This window comes from Penicillium griseofulvum (genome assembly GCF_001561935.1).
Source record: "Penicillium griseofulvum strain PG3 chromosome Unknown contig_91, whole genome shotgun sequence".
Lineage (NCBI taxonomy): Eukaryota > Fungi > Ascomycota > Eurotiomycetes > Eurotiales > Aspergillaceae > Penicillium > Penicillium griseofulvum.
In genome coordinates this window covers 451,492-467,108 of record NW_024467450.1, presented here as the reverse complement: position 1 = coordinate 467,108, position 15,617 = coordinate 451,492, and the positions used below count along the sequence as shown (strand labels likewise).

At 48.4% G+C, this 15,617-nt stretch overlaps 4 protein-coding genes across 4 annotated transcripts; 3 read left to right on the top strand and 1 right to left on the bottom strand.

The window, feature by feature from the left end:
• Positions 1–4: 4 nt before the first annotated feature.
• Positions 5–1,223, top strand: PGRI_064860 (ribose-phosphate diphosphokinase; the record flags this gene model as incomplete). The annotated part of the gene is made up of 5 exons (XM_040794200.1): positions 5–75; positions 136–227; positions 291–663; positions 739–1,011; positions 1,070–1,223. 5 exons carry the CDS (start codon positions 5–7, stop codon positions 1,221–1,223), a joined length of 963 nt encoding a protein of 320 aa, XP_040649450.1.
• Positions 1,224–2,262: 1,039 nt separating this feature from the next.
• Positions 2,263–3,390, bottom strand: PGRI_064850 (40S ribosomal protein eS6; the record flags this gene model as incomplete). Its single annotated transcript, XM_040794199.1, has 5 exons — positions 2,263–2,359; positions 2,446–2,863; positions 2,968–2,988; positions 3,093–3,165; positions 3,286–3,390. The coding sequence occupies 5 exons, from the start codon at positions 3,388–3,390 to the stop codon at positions 2,263–2,265; spliced, it is 714 nt and encodes a 237-aa protein (XP_040649449.1).
• A 1,918-nt stretch (positions 3,391–5,308) lies between these two features.
• On the top strand, positions 5,309–6,580 carry PGRI_064840 (Esterase, SGNH hydrolase-type; the record flags this gene model as incomplete). Its single annotated transcript, XM_040794198.1, has 3 exons — positions 5,309–5,545; positions 5,625–6,343; positions 6,454–6,580. The coding sequence occupies 3 exons, from the start codon at positions 5,309–5,311 to the stop codon at positions 6,578–6,580; spliced, it is 1,083 nt and encodes a 360-aa protein (XP_040649448.1).
• Positions 6,581–7,878: 1,298 nt separating this feature from the next.
• Positions 7,879–15,198, top strand: PGRI_064830 (SNF2-related protein; the record flags this gene model as incomplete). The annotated part of the gene is made up of 7 exons (XM_040794197.1): positions 7,879–8,218; positions 8,350–8,495; positions 8,549–10,044; positions 10,416–11,161; positions 11,231–13,949; positions 14,107–14,370; positions 14,418–15,198. 7 exons carry the CDS (start codon positions 7,879–7,881, stop codon positions 15,196–15,198), a joined length of 6,492 nt encoding a protein of 2,163 aa, XP_040649447.1.
• Between the last annotated feature and the right edge of the window lie 419 nt (positions 15,199–15,617).

Below are 15,617 nucleotides of genomic sequence, written 5' to 3'. Positions count from 1 at the left end.
CATCATGTCGGCCAACTCTATCAAGCTCTTGACTGGCAACAGTCACCCGGAACTAGCCAACCTAGTTGCTGACCGGTATGTGCAACTGACGAGGTTAAGAATGAGCAACCGGCTAATTCTAGAGCTCTAAATCAGGCTCGGTATTGAGTTGACCAAGATTATGGTCCTGCAATACTCCAACCAAGAAACCAGTGTCACAATCGGAGAGAGCGTGCGGGACGAAGATGGTACGAGCATCCCACTTTAATCGTGATATCAACACCCCCACTCATATATATGCCTTGTCGCAGTTTTCATTCTCCAATCCACAAAACCCAATGATATCAACGATGGACTTATGGAGCTCCTTATCATGATCAACGCCTGCAAGACCGCCTCGGCCCGCCGCATCACAGCCGTCATCCCCAACTTCCCTTATGCCCGCCAAGATAAGAAGGACAAGAGCCGTGCTCCCATCACCGCCAAGCTGATGGCAAACATGCTCCAGACTGCCGGCTGCAACCACGTCATTACCATGGACCTGCACGCCAGCCAGATCCAGGGCTTCTTCAACGTCCCCGTCGACAACCTGTACGCCGAGCCCAGCATGCTCAAGTACATCCGTGAGAATCTCGATGTCAGCAACTGCGTCATTGTCAGCCCAGATGCCGGTGGTGCCAAGCGGTGAGTTGTGTCTATCTCGATACTATAGATGTATCTGTATGGGGTAGTCCAAGGGCTAATTTAGATTGCGATTAGTGCTACTGCCATTGCTGATCGCCTAGACTTGCAATTCGCGCTTATTCACAAGGAACGTGCCCGCCCCAACGAGGTCTCGCGCATGGTACTTGTCGGTAATGTCAAGGACAAGATCGCTATCATCGTCGACGACATGGCCGACACCTGCGGCACGCTCGCTAAGGCTGCCGAGACTGTCATGCAGCACGGCGCCACTGAAGTCAACGCCATCGTTGTGCACGGCATTCTGTCCGGCAAGGCAATTGAGAACCTGAACGGCAGCTGCCTCAAGCGGTATGTACACGCCCGAATACTAGCGACGGTTCACCTTTGACTAACTCTTTCCTCGCAGTATTATCGTCAGCAACACTGTCCCATTGGGCGACAAGCAAGAGCAGTGTGACAAGATCCATACGATCGATATCAGCCCTACATTGGCCGAGGCATGCCGTCGTACACACAACGGCGAGTCAGTTAGCTTCTTGTTCTCGCACACCGTGGGATAAATCTGAGGCAGAAATGAATTGTTACATCAAGACAGAGGATCAAATCTACGGGTTGTCCTAGTGGTTGCCTACGAGCGTTGCAAAACCGTGGAGTGAGCGGGAAACAAAAAAATACGATTTTTATGACCCTTTTTATTAGCCGGACGAGGATGTTAGTTCCCGGGTGTTTTATTATTCTTTACTATGCTTTTTTTTTTCTTTAAGAGAGAGACCAACTTCTAAATGTTGGCTTTACGCAGTTCTCTCTGGTGGAAGTTGGTTATGCTTGGTTGGGTTCGGTTGCATCGTGCATGTGCGTGCTTTTCATATGCAGAGTACTTGCTATTTGGTTTAGATTATTTCAAGGCCTCGGGGCCGTTTCACAACATTCAATTAGACATGATGTTTTTCTATAGAAGTGCTGCTATGAGTGTGTTGACTTGGCTGTTTAAAATGATGCATTAAGCCATTTGAAAGGGGTTGGACATAAAAGAGCCATGTAGGGATATATATGTATCAAGGTCCGGAAAGACATCCGATATTGACCGCAAAGTGCAGTCATAACTTGAAAAATATATATCCGAACACACGTGACCATATATATTGACGGGGATGAGAAGCGGGGGGATTTAAGGTAATACTAGTACATCATTATATAAACTAGTGTATATAGATATATATAAGTGAGTTCATTTGGAGATCCACAAGGGGGAAGGAGACTACAAACTCCACTACGCCTACTCATTGAAGAACCTCAAGCAATTGACAGAACTGAGTATTGAAATTTGCATGCACTCCATTCAAAAAAAAAGGGTCATCAAAAAAAGGTAGGTTCAACACAGATGGAGTATATCAACCACTCAGCCTGCTTCGTACGTTTTGAAACCTGTTCCCCGTCTCTTTTCTTGTTCCCTTTTCTTTTTATCAGACATGTATCCTCCGCGCCCCTGAGAGTGATTCATTTTTTGTGAATTCCCCTCAAATCATCCCAGAGACGTGAAGCTCCTCCATTAAACCCCATCGCCGCAGAACGAAATCATAAAACCGCGGGTTTGGAAGTTTACTTCCGCATGGAGGAAGCCCTCCGCTTGCGGAGCTCATCACGCTTGGCCTTCTCCTCGTGGACACGGCCGGCAAGGAGCTTAGCGTAGTCGTTACTATGTAACCGTTAGTTCAGATGTCTTCAAACCAATGTACACTCGTAGATCATAGATCACGGCGTAAAAAGAAGAGGGAGTCTTACGCAGCATCGCGGGCAGTCTCAGCACGGCGGCGCTTGATGGCAACACGTTGGCGCTTGCGCTGGAGACGCTGGGGGGTAACCAGACGCTGGATCTTGGGGGCCTTGGTGTAATCCTTCTTGCCCTCCTTGGTGACGGTGCGGCGGATGACGAACTTGCGGACGTCGTCCTTCTTGTCGAGACCGAAGAAGCGGCGGATCTTGGTGGCACGCTTGGGGCCGAGACGCTTGGGGACAACGGTGTCGGTGAGACCGGGGAGCTCACCCTCGCCCTGCTTGACGATGGACAGAGCAAGGACGGAAAGGTCCAGACCGGTGATGGCACCACGGACGGACTTGCGCTTGCGCTCACCGGTGCGACGGGGGCGGTAGCAGCTGTGGCCGTCGGCGAGGAGCAGACGGGTACGGGTGGGGAGGAGAACTGTAGAAATTCGATAAGTATCCTGCGGGTTGTTGATTGTATCCCTGGGGCTGGATATAATTTTTTTGGTCATTCCCCAGGTTGTTGTGCGGATTTGTACGTACCACCCTGCTTCATGGGGAAACCTATTAAAAATCGTCAGCATGGTCCTCGTGTGCGTTCAAATTCAATCCTCCGTCATCGAGTTGTTGCTCCGACACTGGAAATAGGGAGGGAATATTATGCGTACCCTGCTTGTCGTTACCACCGGTAATCTTGAACACGTAACCGCTGAACTCATCACCGAGAGCATCGCCGGGAACCTAATCAAATAAATCCTAATTAGCCAGTCGTTCTCCATAGTCGTGTGTGTGTGTATGTGTATGTTGATCGATTTGATTGTCGGGCAGTCGGGAAAGGATGAGGTTCAAGGGAGTGCTGACTTCGGCGCCCATGCGCTTCTCCATGAAGGGACGCAGCTTGCGCTCATCGTCAATCTCGATGATTTTCTGGGACCCATTGGCCGGGTAGGAGACGTTGAGCTTCATCTTGACGGAGTGCGGCGCGGTCAAGACGGTAGCGCGTGTGTTGTCGATTTGTGAGATTGTCGTCGAAGGAGTCCGTATTGTGGATTTTTTAGTTCGCCGGCTTAGCGAGGTGCAAGTCACGTGTCACATGTGGGAAGTAGGGCTTGAGTCTTCCAAATTAGGTTTAGCGTGATGCATTAAGTCATGTGATTTGCCTCAGCACCCAGGCATTTGCTTTTCTTCGTCCATCAACTCCTTAAGTCAAGTTCACAAAAATGTTGTGGCATGGGTGTCTACAGACTGCTGAAGACTCCAAACTGTATCTTCAATTGTGACCATGCAACTCGCCCCGGGGAACTATGCATCCAAGAGACAACAGATATTCAGGACCGCCAACAACTAAAGCTTTCTTTCCGCCTTGAACCAACACATTGCTCCTTTACTCAGGTGTGAGACCTCCTAATGAGAGTTTTGAATTCATCCGATCTAGAATCACCAACGGCATGATGAATGAATGTTTCGGGTCCTGGTGCAGTCCCGACCGGCCGAACTTCAACATTAATATATGAAGACTGAACACGATCTCAGAAGGCGACTCATTGACAGTCACCACGAGCCTTGTACGACAATCGCAAATCAACATCCTCCGCTAACCATATTTGACTTCATACCCGACCTTTGGAGTGAAACATTGGAGTGAACTATTGGCCTGTGGGGCCCTGCAAACGCTAGAAAGTGCACAGATCATCGAGACCGTGTCATAGATGCAAACAACCCTTTGATTTACTATCTCATATGATAGATGAATAGGGGGGTTCAAAGTATGGAGACTCATGCCGGGTATTGACTAATTGCAGTGCGTATAAAAATGATCGACTGATTATGCGGCCCCTGTCCTTGACAATTTAGGGCTTCTAGGAATATAATTCATTTGGCTCAAAATAATATTAGGGACGTCCCAAGATCATACCCATAACACTACAATATTTTTGGATGTCTTTAATATCTTCTCTATCTCAGTGGTAGTGTTAAAAGCCAGAAAGATGAGAACTAAATCGTACCTTTTTTCCCCATACTTTATTCTCCCGTACCCATTTCCAAATAGAAACATTGTGTGTCACTGTCTCCGCTCTAAAGATCTGCAGTATACAATGTCTTGGCACGTATCTCAAAACAATTTCGTGTCAGACGGCAAATAGGCCAAAAGAATGTCTAATCATTGAGACAATGCAAAACAGCACACTGGACGTGACTTTGTAGGGCTTTAATATGAGATGGAAGCAGACTGGTCTCCACTATTCGAATTGAAGAATGTGAAAGAACAGAACCTAATTACCACCAGGCCTAGACACAGAAAGAAAAGAGAGATCAAGAACTGCGGCCCAGTCCAAGTAAAAAGCAGTTAAAATCAATGACTCTGATTTGCCTAGTTCGTTAGTCGACTCGGCTCTCTCCGAGCCACGCGGCCAATCTACAAATGTGACGAATTCACCTTTAATATAGGAATTTTTAGCTTTTTTTTCGGTATTTACTCTTGCGTACTATAGGTTTAGCTCATAGTCTTGATCAGTTTATCCTATTTATTTCTTCTCTTCATTTCCCCATAGTGTTTCTGGAGAAACCGCCACATACCCGACCTTGCCGGTTCTTCTTGTCCGAGTGGAGATTTCCTCGTAACCTCTAATTCTCTGCAGTGCTGGATAACCTTTTGGTTTCCCGCAGAATTTGACAGACATTTTTTTCCGATTGCATTGTGTCGCATTGTTATTGGGGCCCAGCTTGGCAAAGTCTACCGCTTGACAACGTACACTTTGCCATCGGAACCAATTGTGGCACTTTTTTAATATCCGAAACAAGCAGAAGACGTATGTTACAAGCTCGGCACTGCTAAACTGGGCCTATTCGGTCTATTTGGGCATCTGGCTGTTCAATTGTCACCATGACGCGCCTGTTTAACCGCTTCTACGGGCTATCTGCTGTTGCAGTCTGCATGATTTTCATATCAGCATGGTTTTTGACGTCACGGAGTCTTTCCGATATAGTCCCTTCGGTATCAGAGCCGTTCCAAGTAGCTAGTACATTTGACCAGCGATTAGTCGTGTTCGGGGATTCAGGGAGCGATAATCAATCCGGCGAGCCACAGGGCAAGATATGGACGGACTGGCTATGTTCAATGGTAAGATACCACCTAGAAAGAGCTTAAACGTGGAGAAACAAGCATCATATCTGACTGAAACAATTTGAAACATGATTAGTTCTCCTGCTACCAAGAGAATCTAGCGCAGACAGCAAATCCACTTCTAAAAGGCAGGAACATCGGTGCAGTGGTCGACAACAAAGAACTCGATCTACTAGGCCGATTGTCTCAGACCTACATTCCAGACTTCAAGTCCCAGCTCCAGCAATGGCTAGATGCCGAGTTGGCTGTGACGAAGGGCCTCTCCGAGGAAGCGGTCCGGTCCCGCCAGGACCGGACGATCTTCGTCGTTTCTTTCGGGGTCTGGGATATCTGGAGTCTAATTACAAAGGACTACGACGCAGCAAGTAAATCGGTTGAGCGGCGTATTGCAACGCTTATGGATCAACTTGACGTGCTTTCCGAGCAATGGGGCACAACGGAGCTGAAACTGATTCTGACGCAGACGGTCGACGTGACTTTCCTACCTGGGTTCAAATCCGCTGGTTATCAGTACAAGGATACGGTGCGGATCCTGGAAGAGTGGAATCGGAAGCTGGGTGAAGTGGTCAGGGAGTGGAGTCATGGCACTGTGTATCTTTTTGATACCAATGCTTTTATAATGGACCGGATCCGTGACTGGCAGCTCTATGCGGCGGGGATAGAGGAGGAGAATGAGCTAGGGAAGAATTTGGATGGGTGGGAAAATGTCGAAGAGCCTTGTGTTGAGAGTGGGTTCGGGGTCATGATGTCAAAGGAGAAGAAACAGTGTGAGCATCCAGATAAATATCTGTTCTGGTAAGTGGTCTCCTTTACATCGTCATTCCCTACCATTGCTATAAGAATCGGGAAGGAGGGAGAGATCGACGGACAAAAATACCTTTTTTTGCTGACCGCAACATATTCAGGAACGAAATGCATTTGGGGCCTTTCGCTCAGCGGCTCATGGCTACGGATATCTACCATGGGATTGAAATTTGGAACCCTAAAGGAGTGTCACCGAAGCGCCACAACCGACGGGGGTTTGCAGCTTAGACATTGTCATCAAACGCCATTCATAACTCAAAAAGAAGGAAGAAAAAAGAAAAGAAAAGTGACAAATATGACGTCTCCAAAAGGAGGGTCTATAGCAATGTCGGTACCCGAGCAGAGTCAAATGCAACTATACTTGATGCGGGTGGAAAATGACCAGGTTCCAGGACAAGGGTTCAAAGGTGGATCATGACTTTGAATCAAAAGAAGGGTAAGGTAGTACCGATGTCAAACTGGAACCTGGGAAGATCCAGATACCCGAGACAAGGAATAGGAGAAAAGGTGGTATTGTTCCTCGAAATCAAGTCACGGAGTAACGGATCGACAGATTACTACTCCATAGTTGGTTCTTTTTTTAAAAAAATAAATTATATTCTACATGAATAAGAAGTAACCAGGTGACAATGTTTAGAACAAGTAAAGTCTAATATGAGAAATGGCTTTACTAGTTAAACGTGTTTGTTAGCGATTTCTTTGTCTAATTTGACGGGGAACCGATTTAGGAAATCCCCTGACCAATCAATTTGAGGTGAACGACAGGCTCGATCAAGCGGGTCGCCGCATCCGGAGACAAAGAAAACAATGACTCTAGTGCCTTGGCCCTAAAGATTAGGAAATAGGGGACTTTTTTTTTTTCCAAATTGACACCTCATATTTACTTGGTTGTTGCTTCAAATGTTTGGTTGGGGTTCATATCTGGAGGGTACCGTATCGTTGGAAATTCATATAGGAAAAGTTGAGATTTTTTTTTCATGATTTTTCACAAAGAAGAAACAAACCATTTCATTTCATTTATTTATCTCGGTTGGCTCGGTCAAAATATCAAAATCTGGAGCTATTGTCAAAGAATAAGCCGCTAGACAGGGATTCCGGGGGAGAGAGAAACCCAACCCAAGACAAAGAAACCCGCGCTTTTTAGGGCTTTGGGTCCAAACGCTATACTTCGCTTTGTCCTAATCCCTGATATTTCCCAGTTCAATCAATTCTTATTATTATTTCCCCCATTTTATATTCGGATTCATTTTCTTTGTTTCTCGCTTCTAGCCCCTCTCTTTTTCTTTCTTGTTATTTCTTGGGGTCGCTCCCTACTCACTTCTGCCTTCTCTTTCAAGAGGGTTATACTTTCTTACCTTTCCCTTGTCGCCTATTTCTTTCATTCCAAAGGTCGCCTTCGAACCCTTTAATTGAAAAGTATTAAATAAATGTCTTACGATCGAGTTCTCCCCAACCCTGTTGCTCTACGCTATGAGTCTGCCCAAGTCACACTCATTAGACCGAGCAATTTACTCGATCACCAAATCATGAACGAAGAATTGCCTAAATCTGTGGCCATGAGACATCTTGCCGACGGTGGTCCAGTTGGGGCTGCAGTCAGATATCCTGATCCTCGATCAACGGGGGTACACCAGACACATCAACATATCTCCCTAACTGCATCTAAAGAGGCACACAAGATGTCCTCTGGCTCTCTGAAACCTGTCGGTCCTATCATCTCAACCAAGGAATTGCCCATGCGAGAAAGATCAGATCGATCATCGTCTTCTTCAGCCAGCAGCAACAGTCCCGTCAAATCACAGAAAGAGAGTGCCATGCAATTTTGCCTCTGTCAACCGGATCCGAAAATCCCTCGGCCTCGTAATGGTGAGTTGATACTGTCCGTACCGTCACTAGAGCTTGGCAAGTGCTTTTTCGATTGTTTCTTTTTTGGTCATCAGTAGCCAGATCTGATCTTTCGAACATATGGAATGTGGCTAATATTTCGGGAACTTTAGCTTTTATTCTGTACCGTCAGCATTATCAGGCCATGGTGGTCGCTCATAACCCTGGCTTGGCCAATCCCGAGATCTCCAAGATTATTGGAGAACAGTGGCGATCTCTTTCAGAGGATGACAAAAGTAAATGGAAGGCACTTGCAGAGGTAAGATAGACGATCTATGGCAAAGTGATCTCAAACGCTGACAATTACACCAGGATGAAAAAGCTCGGCATCAGCAGCAATATCCCGATTACCGCTACCAGCCTCGGCGGTATGGTCGAGATGGAAGCTCTCGGAGTGCGACCTCAGGCATTGGGCACAACCCATCTGGTTCATCACACTGCAACAGATGTGGTGGTCGATTGATGAATGCGCCCGCTTCCCCCATGACCCCATTCACGCCCAGCAGTGGGCCTGGGGTTCGACCACCATCAAACTTTTCAGTATCATCACCACACCCAAATGGGATGCCGCCAAGAAGCGCCATAAGCCAGGAGAAAAACTTCAATCAAATACCGAAGCCGGCAAAGATGGACCATGATCCCCGTTCTCGTCAAAGACACTGGGAAGAACCTGGTGGTCGATCTCCCGATAATAAACGCCGCCGAGTATCCCACGGCTCATTCAAGCCAACTTTACACCCCTCCTACAGGGACCGCAGTCCTGGCAGTGGCATACCAGAGTCACCGCACCCAATGACCCCCTGGAGTGCTCGCCCTGATATGCCTCCACGCCATCTCCCCATGCTTCAGCCATACCGAAGTGCGCCGGGACAGCCACACCCGGACCCCAGTCTGAAACTACCGCCACTCCAGACCGCAACACCAGTGACTCCCATGACTCCCTATCCTCAAGAAGGATCCAGTGTCGAGGCAACAGTCATGACAATACCCTTCCTCAACAAGATCAAAGTCCTCGCCAAGATCTCCCCACCACTGCTCCCCTCATTCCGCGACGGCATCCCCCCAGCCCGCGGCCCTGTCATCGCCATCGACGGTCAAGACCCCGATCTCGTCCAGACAGCCGTCGAATACCTCAACAACCTCTTAAAAAAGGAAACAAAGTACCACGTACGGGTATTTGACGGTCCAGAAATCAAGGCACCCCGACCCATCTCCGCAGAAGCAGGCCAGATGGGCGACGCCACAGTCGACTACCTCAACACCATCTCAGCCTGGCACCGGATCTCCGACGAAGTCGTCGGATTTGTGAAATCCACCTCAAGAGCCGGCTCCGTCGACGCCCGCTCCACAACAACAGAAGAGGAAACCGCTCCAAATGTCTCCCCCCGCTCCCTCATTCCCAAGACCGCAAACATTCACATCCACTCTCCAGCCCAGTCAAGCGAGAACGGCTCCGAGGTCAGCGCGATCACAACAGCCAGCCACTATGGCGTGCCGATCGCGCTCGTCCCGCGCTACCAGCTCACCACGGCGGACGCATTCGCCTGCTCCACGCCAATCGGCGACTCCTACGCACCGCTCGATCATTGGCAGTGGATGGCATCGCTGTGGCGCGCGTGTGTTGGTCCTGATATCACGGTTTACATTCGTGAATGCAGTAAGGAGGAGCTGGATCGCATGGGTGGGAATTCTGTTGAGGTGCGTCTGCAGGATGCCCGCACAGTTGTACTAAGGAAAGTTGTAGGGCGGGATTTGGAAGAAAAGGCACTTAAGCGGATGGGTTTTGAGATTGAGGATTTTTTGACTCAGTGAGTTAAAGCTCAAGCCGGTTTTGGGTAGAATGTAATTTGGTGCATTGTTCAAGGATTCATGGACTGGGGAATGTGATAGATTAGAATTGTGGTAATTTGATGATGGCTCATCGTGCTTCTAGTGAATAATATTAATATAATGAAAACAGTGTAAATGCAGTTAATATCGAAATGTAATGTATCGAAAAAGATGTGGTCCCCCGTGGGCGCTCGGACCCTCTTGACCCACCCGACAACCCGACAGAGCCTCTCTTATCAAAGGCGGTCACTATTCTGCCAATCTATCTCCGGATTCCATCGCATGTTGTTTTTTTCTCGCAACTCACCATGCCGGAGCTAAGCCAATGCCCCTGTGGCAACTGGAATAGGCTACCAGTAGATGTGGGCGATTTTCCCTCGGGGCTTCCTCAACCCTCGCCATTTTCGTCCAGACCTGAACCTGAGATGAAACTTGAGGACCCGGAGGCGATGGATGAGCCTCTCGACACTGTCATGCCTGATCACTATATCCCAGCCGGCGTGTTGGCTAAATCCACAAACCGTTACCCAGGCTCCAAGATAGCACTACTAGAAAAACACGAATGGATCTACACGCGATCTCTTAGCGACAGCGACAACGTACAGGTTTTCGTGCTACCACAGCAAAAGTCCATTTCCCGACCAAATAAAGGCGGTGAATCCGAAACGGCCATTGAATCTGCTCTCAAGCTCGTCATGTCCATGATCGATAGCTCCCCGGAAGCATGGAACGGCTCAGTTGATGCCCATGCTGGTCTACTTACCAACACTCAATCCGATATCGAAGAAGAATCCCTGTATTATATTTACAATACACTGCAGGATCCTGAACCAAACTTGGACCAGGTAACAGATCCATTCTCCCAGGTTGCCATGGAGGAGTTGCTTGATGATTCGGTCCGGGGTCTTAAAACAACGCTGTATCCGTATCAGCGCAAATCCGCTGCAGCGATGGTTCAGCGGGAGGCACAGCCAGCATTGATGCTTGATCCGAGATTCCAACCTTGGCAGGGTCCGACTGGTTTGGAGTTCTACTATGATAAGGTGAATGGGAGCATTTTGAGGGAGAAGATATATTATCCGGAAGCCTGTGGAGGTGGGTACTCATATCTTTGGAACTGATCTTCTCAATAATACATCGGTGAATTATACTGACTTTAACTAGGGATTTTGGCGGAGTCCATGGGATGCGGAAAGACCCTCATCAGTCTTGCTGTGATATTGGCTACGCGGGGACATTCCCCCAAAATCCCAGTGGAATATCAAACACTTACTAATCCCATCAGGGAGAAGACTGGGACATTAATGCAAATGGCGGCTGCTGCTGCTAATCGGTTTGTGCCCTGGAAGGACCGCTTTGACCGAATGCAAGACAACGGAGAAGATTATATTAATTGTAGGAAGGCGTGCGAGGCCCAAAGTTGTTCCTACATTATCCCGGCTCCCACCCAATATGGAGGAAGATCTAAATCAGAGTACAACCGATCAGCCAAGGAGATTCGTCTCTCCTCTGGTACACTCATTATTGTTCCGGATAACTTGGTGGACCACTGGGAACATGAGATCGCTACTCACACTAGCCATCTAAAAGTTCTAGTCCTACACCAAAAATCGGTCACAACACCATCAATAGACGAACTGCTGGACTTCGACATTGTGCTCTTCTCTAAAAGCCGATTCAAAAAACGGGGCAAATTTGGGCAGAACCCGAATTCTTCTATTTTTGATCTTCACTGGTTGCGAGTTATTGTCGATGAAGGGCATGATGTTGCTGGCAGAACAACGGACATGGTCCACTTGCTAAAGGAAGGGCTGCACTGTGAGCGCCGGTGGATCATTTCAGGAACCCCTCTCTCGGAATTATATGGAGTGGAACTCAGCATTGCTTCACAGGAAGTGGACACAGATGATACTGAGTCTTCACCTGATGGTCACACTGATGCCACCTTGCAAAAAGACAAAAAGGCAGGTAAGAACATCAGCCATGAAATCAAAGATCTGGATAAATTGGGCCTCATGGTTCATCATTTCTTTAAACTCATGCCTTGGTCCAATGATCGTGGGGATTGGTCACTTTACACAAGAAGGGTGGGTGAAGATGGAATGTTTCGAAAATCTCCATCTCTGCGTGCCACCCTTCAGAGTCTTGTGGTCCGACACCAATACGAAACGGTCAAAAAAGAGATTACTCTTCCACCATTGTACAACAAAGTGGTCTATCTTGAGCCAACCTTCTACGACCGGTTGTATATTAACATATTCCTTTTCACACTGGCAGTCAACGCCATTACATCTGAACGTCAAGGCCCCGACTATATGTTTGATGAGAACAAGAAAAACAAAAGCAAACTCACTGAGTTGATACAAAACTTACGTCTGGCTGGATTTTGGTGGGCTGGTTCCGATGATGTCCAAAGTACTATCGATATTGCTCTAGAATATCTCGAGGCAAACCAAGAGAAGATGACAGAGGCAGATTTCATCCAATTAAAACATGGAATCCAGATCGGACGAAAGGCAATCAGTTCTCCTGGCTGGAATGGATTCAAAAAAATGCATGAGCTAGGTGTCTTTGTTCGGCATTTCCCAGAACATGCTCGCAACATGTGGGCCCTTGATTCCACTGACGCCGACCACGAGCCCCTGCTCATGGGTATGACCCAGGCCCGTCGCGCGCAACAATTCGTGACCAGCCATCTCCGCGCGCCTGATCCCGCCGACGGTCTTGCGGGAGATGGTATCAAGGTCCGTCTGGAGCTAATTAAACATGGCCAGCAGACAGGTACTCTTGCTCATAGCGGCGCCCCCGAGTCGTCAAATTCCCCAGCGAGTAAATCAAGCTCGAAAAGAAAAAGGAAAAGTCCAGAGCAAACTTTTAAGAAGAAACTCTTCCACACCATCCCAGAGACATCGCCCTTGAAACAAACGAAGCTGGAAGGAGTAGCGTCGTCCAAGCTTCGATACTTGTTAGAGCAAGTGCTGAAGTTCCAGAAGACCGAGAAAATCATCATCTTCTACGAGCACGACAACGTCGCTTCCTGGGTTGAGCAAGGCCTGGATCTAATAGCAGTCAACTTCCGCACCTACGCCAGTACTTCAAGCATGGGATCCAATCTCAAAACTGAACATCTGTTCCAATTCCGCCAAACCGAGGAGGTTCGCGTTCTGCTGATGAGCGTCAAGGAAGCCTCACACGGCCTCCACATTCCCGAAGCTTCACGGATGTACATCGTCAACCCGATTTGGGAACGTAACGTGGAGAGCCAAGCCATCAAACGAGCCCACAGAATTGGACAGAAAAGACCAGTCTATGTCGAAACTCTTGTCTTGGGCGATACTCTCGAACACCGGATGCTCAACCGCAGCAAAAACATGACTGCCGAGGAGACGAAGCGCGCAGGAAGTAACCCGCTAGACGATAATACCATGAGCAAGATCATTCAGAACGAGCCCTTCCTGCCTATGCTCGACGAGGCTTCGTCTGGCATGGCTCCGCTAACACATCCGATCGGACTATTTGATCAGCATAGATTGCCGATTCCCGATAACGAGGGCCCTGCGCTGGGGCCATCACGGCAGCGGCCACAGCAGAAAAAGAAACAGCAGCGAGGTCCCGAGTCTGATGTCAACTCCGATTATGCTGGTGTTCAGGGACCACTGGCCCAGCGGCGACGGATTGGCTTTGCGAGCCATGATCAGGTTATGGGTGAGCGTGTAGATGCGCTTCCTGGGCCGCAACAGGCTGTACCCCCGTCGAATTCGGTTTTTGGTGCTGGAGTTCCTGTGTCTGGGCCTTCGCGGACCGGCTTCGCGGATGATGTGATAGTTATTAAGGATAGTGGTGAAGAATCTGGCCCATTGCACTCCGTGCCGATGCATTCTGTGTCAGATTTGCCCGGCGGTGTTGACAGACGAGTCTCGTTGTTTGGGCCATTTGCATGATATAATGATATAAAGCTCTAGGTAGCTAATCTACGACGTGATGATATTACCATAAACGGAAAAGCCCTATATATATGCATAGAGTCTAATCCCGATTAGGTTTAGTTCGATTGCCTACAATCTCATCCCCGCACCCCTCATCCTCGCTTGTTCAATTCTCCAATTCCTAAGTAACCAAGAAAAGATGAGCAAGCCAATTGGCGAAGAAGCCATTGTAGTAGGGATCTCCGGGCCCTCGAGCAGCGGCAAGACAACGCTTGCACGGTTACTACAGCGTGTATTCTTCGGGGTAAATCTCAAGAAAGACTCACGTCTTAACACATTCATAATCCACGAAGATGATTTCTATTTCCCAGATGATAAGTACGTACATAATATACACACAACTATGGCCATACTAACCACCCCAGAATTCCATACACGACAACCCCCTCCGGCGAAAAAATACAAGACTGGGACACTGCCGCCGCAATTGACATACCCTTCCTCTCACAAGCACTGAACTACGTGCGCGAAAAGGGGGCGCTCCCTCCACGACTACGGAGTAAGGAAGATCAGAACGATGAGACTTCTTCCGGCGTGTCGGATGAGTTAGTGCAGGAATTGCGGGGTATTGTTTGTTCTCGATTGCTGGATGAATCCGGGAAACGGAGTGAAAAGACCATTGCGTTCTTAGAAGGGTTTTTGCTATTTGCGCCTCCCCAGCAAGAAGAACACGTCCTGCGTTCCGTTCATGATGCTATGAATCTCCATCTGTTCCTGCCTGCGGCGTATGAGCTTGTTAAGGCTAGACGTGAGGGGAGGAGTGGGTATGTGACTGTTGGGGCGGCGCCGGAACCACCAGTGCAGACTGGGGACGGGGGAGGGAAGGCGAGGACGGAGGTTGATCTTGATGCTGAGGATGATCGACCACCGCAGAATTTCTGGGTCGATCCGCCGGGGTATGTGGATGATGTTGTTTGGCCGCGGTATGTGACGGATCATGCTTGGTTGTTGGTTGCCGAGGATGAAGAGGATAAGGAGGATGGGAGTCAGGCTGATGTTGTGCGGAGGGTTGGAAATGGGACTAGGGCGAGGACTGATGTTGGGGTTGAGGTTGCACCGGGTCATGGAAGTGCAGGGATGGATGTTGTTTTGAGGTGGGCTGTTGAGTTGATATTGAAATATTATCTGGATCGAACTCAGGTATAGTAGAATAGGATATCGCTTAAGCAATAGATTTTTGTCTTTTACTTTTGCTATCTAAGAACGTAGTGCGGTCTCAAGGGCGAAGTTGTCCCACCATATAGTGGGAAGCTATAATTTCAGGACCGCCCACGAATTGATTATACGCAGGTGGGCTAGATATCGTCAGAAGTGCATGTTTGGACTGTAGATAGAGCTGCCTACTATATCTTGAGAGAAGCTAAGGGAATATAAGAAGAGCCTCTAGTGGAAAGGGTCAAAGGAGCAAAAAAAAAAAAAAAAAGCAACCCCCCCAATTACTCCTGCCGAGGATCGAAATCCTAACTAGTTTCACCACTACTGAGCTTCCCAATGCGGTATCACCCGGTCTCACTGTTTCACTCAGTAATCAGATGGCCTCGCGTCTCTCACCCACTCAGCCACCC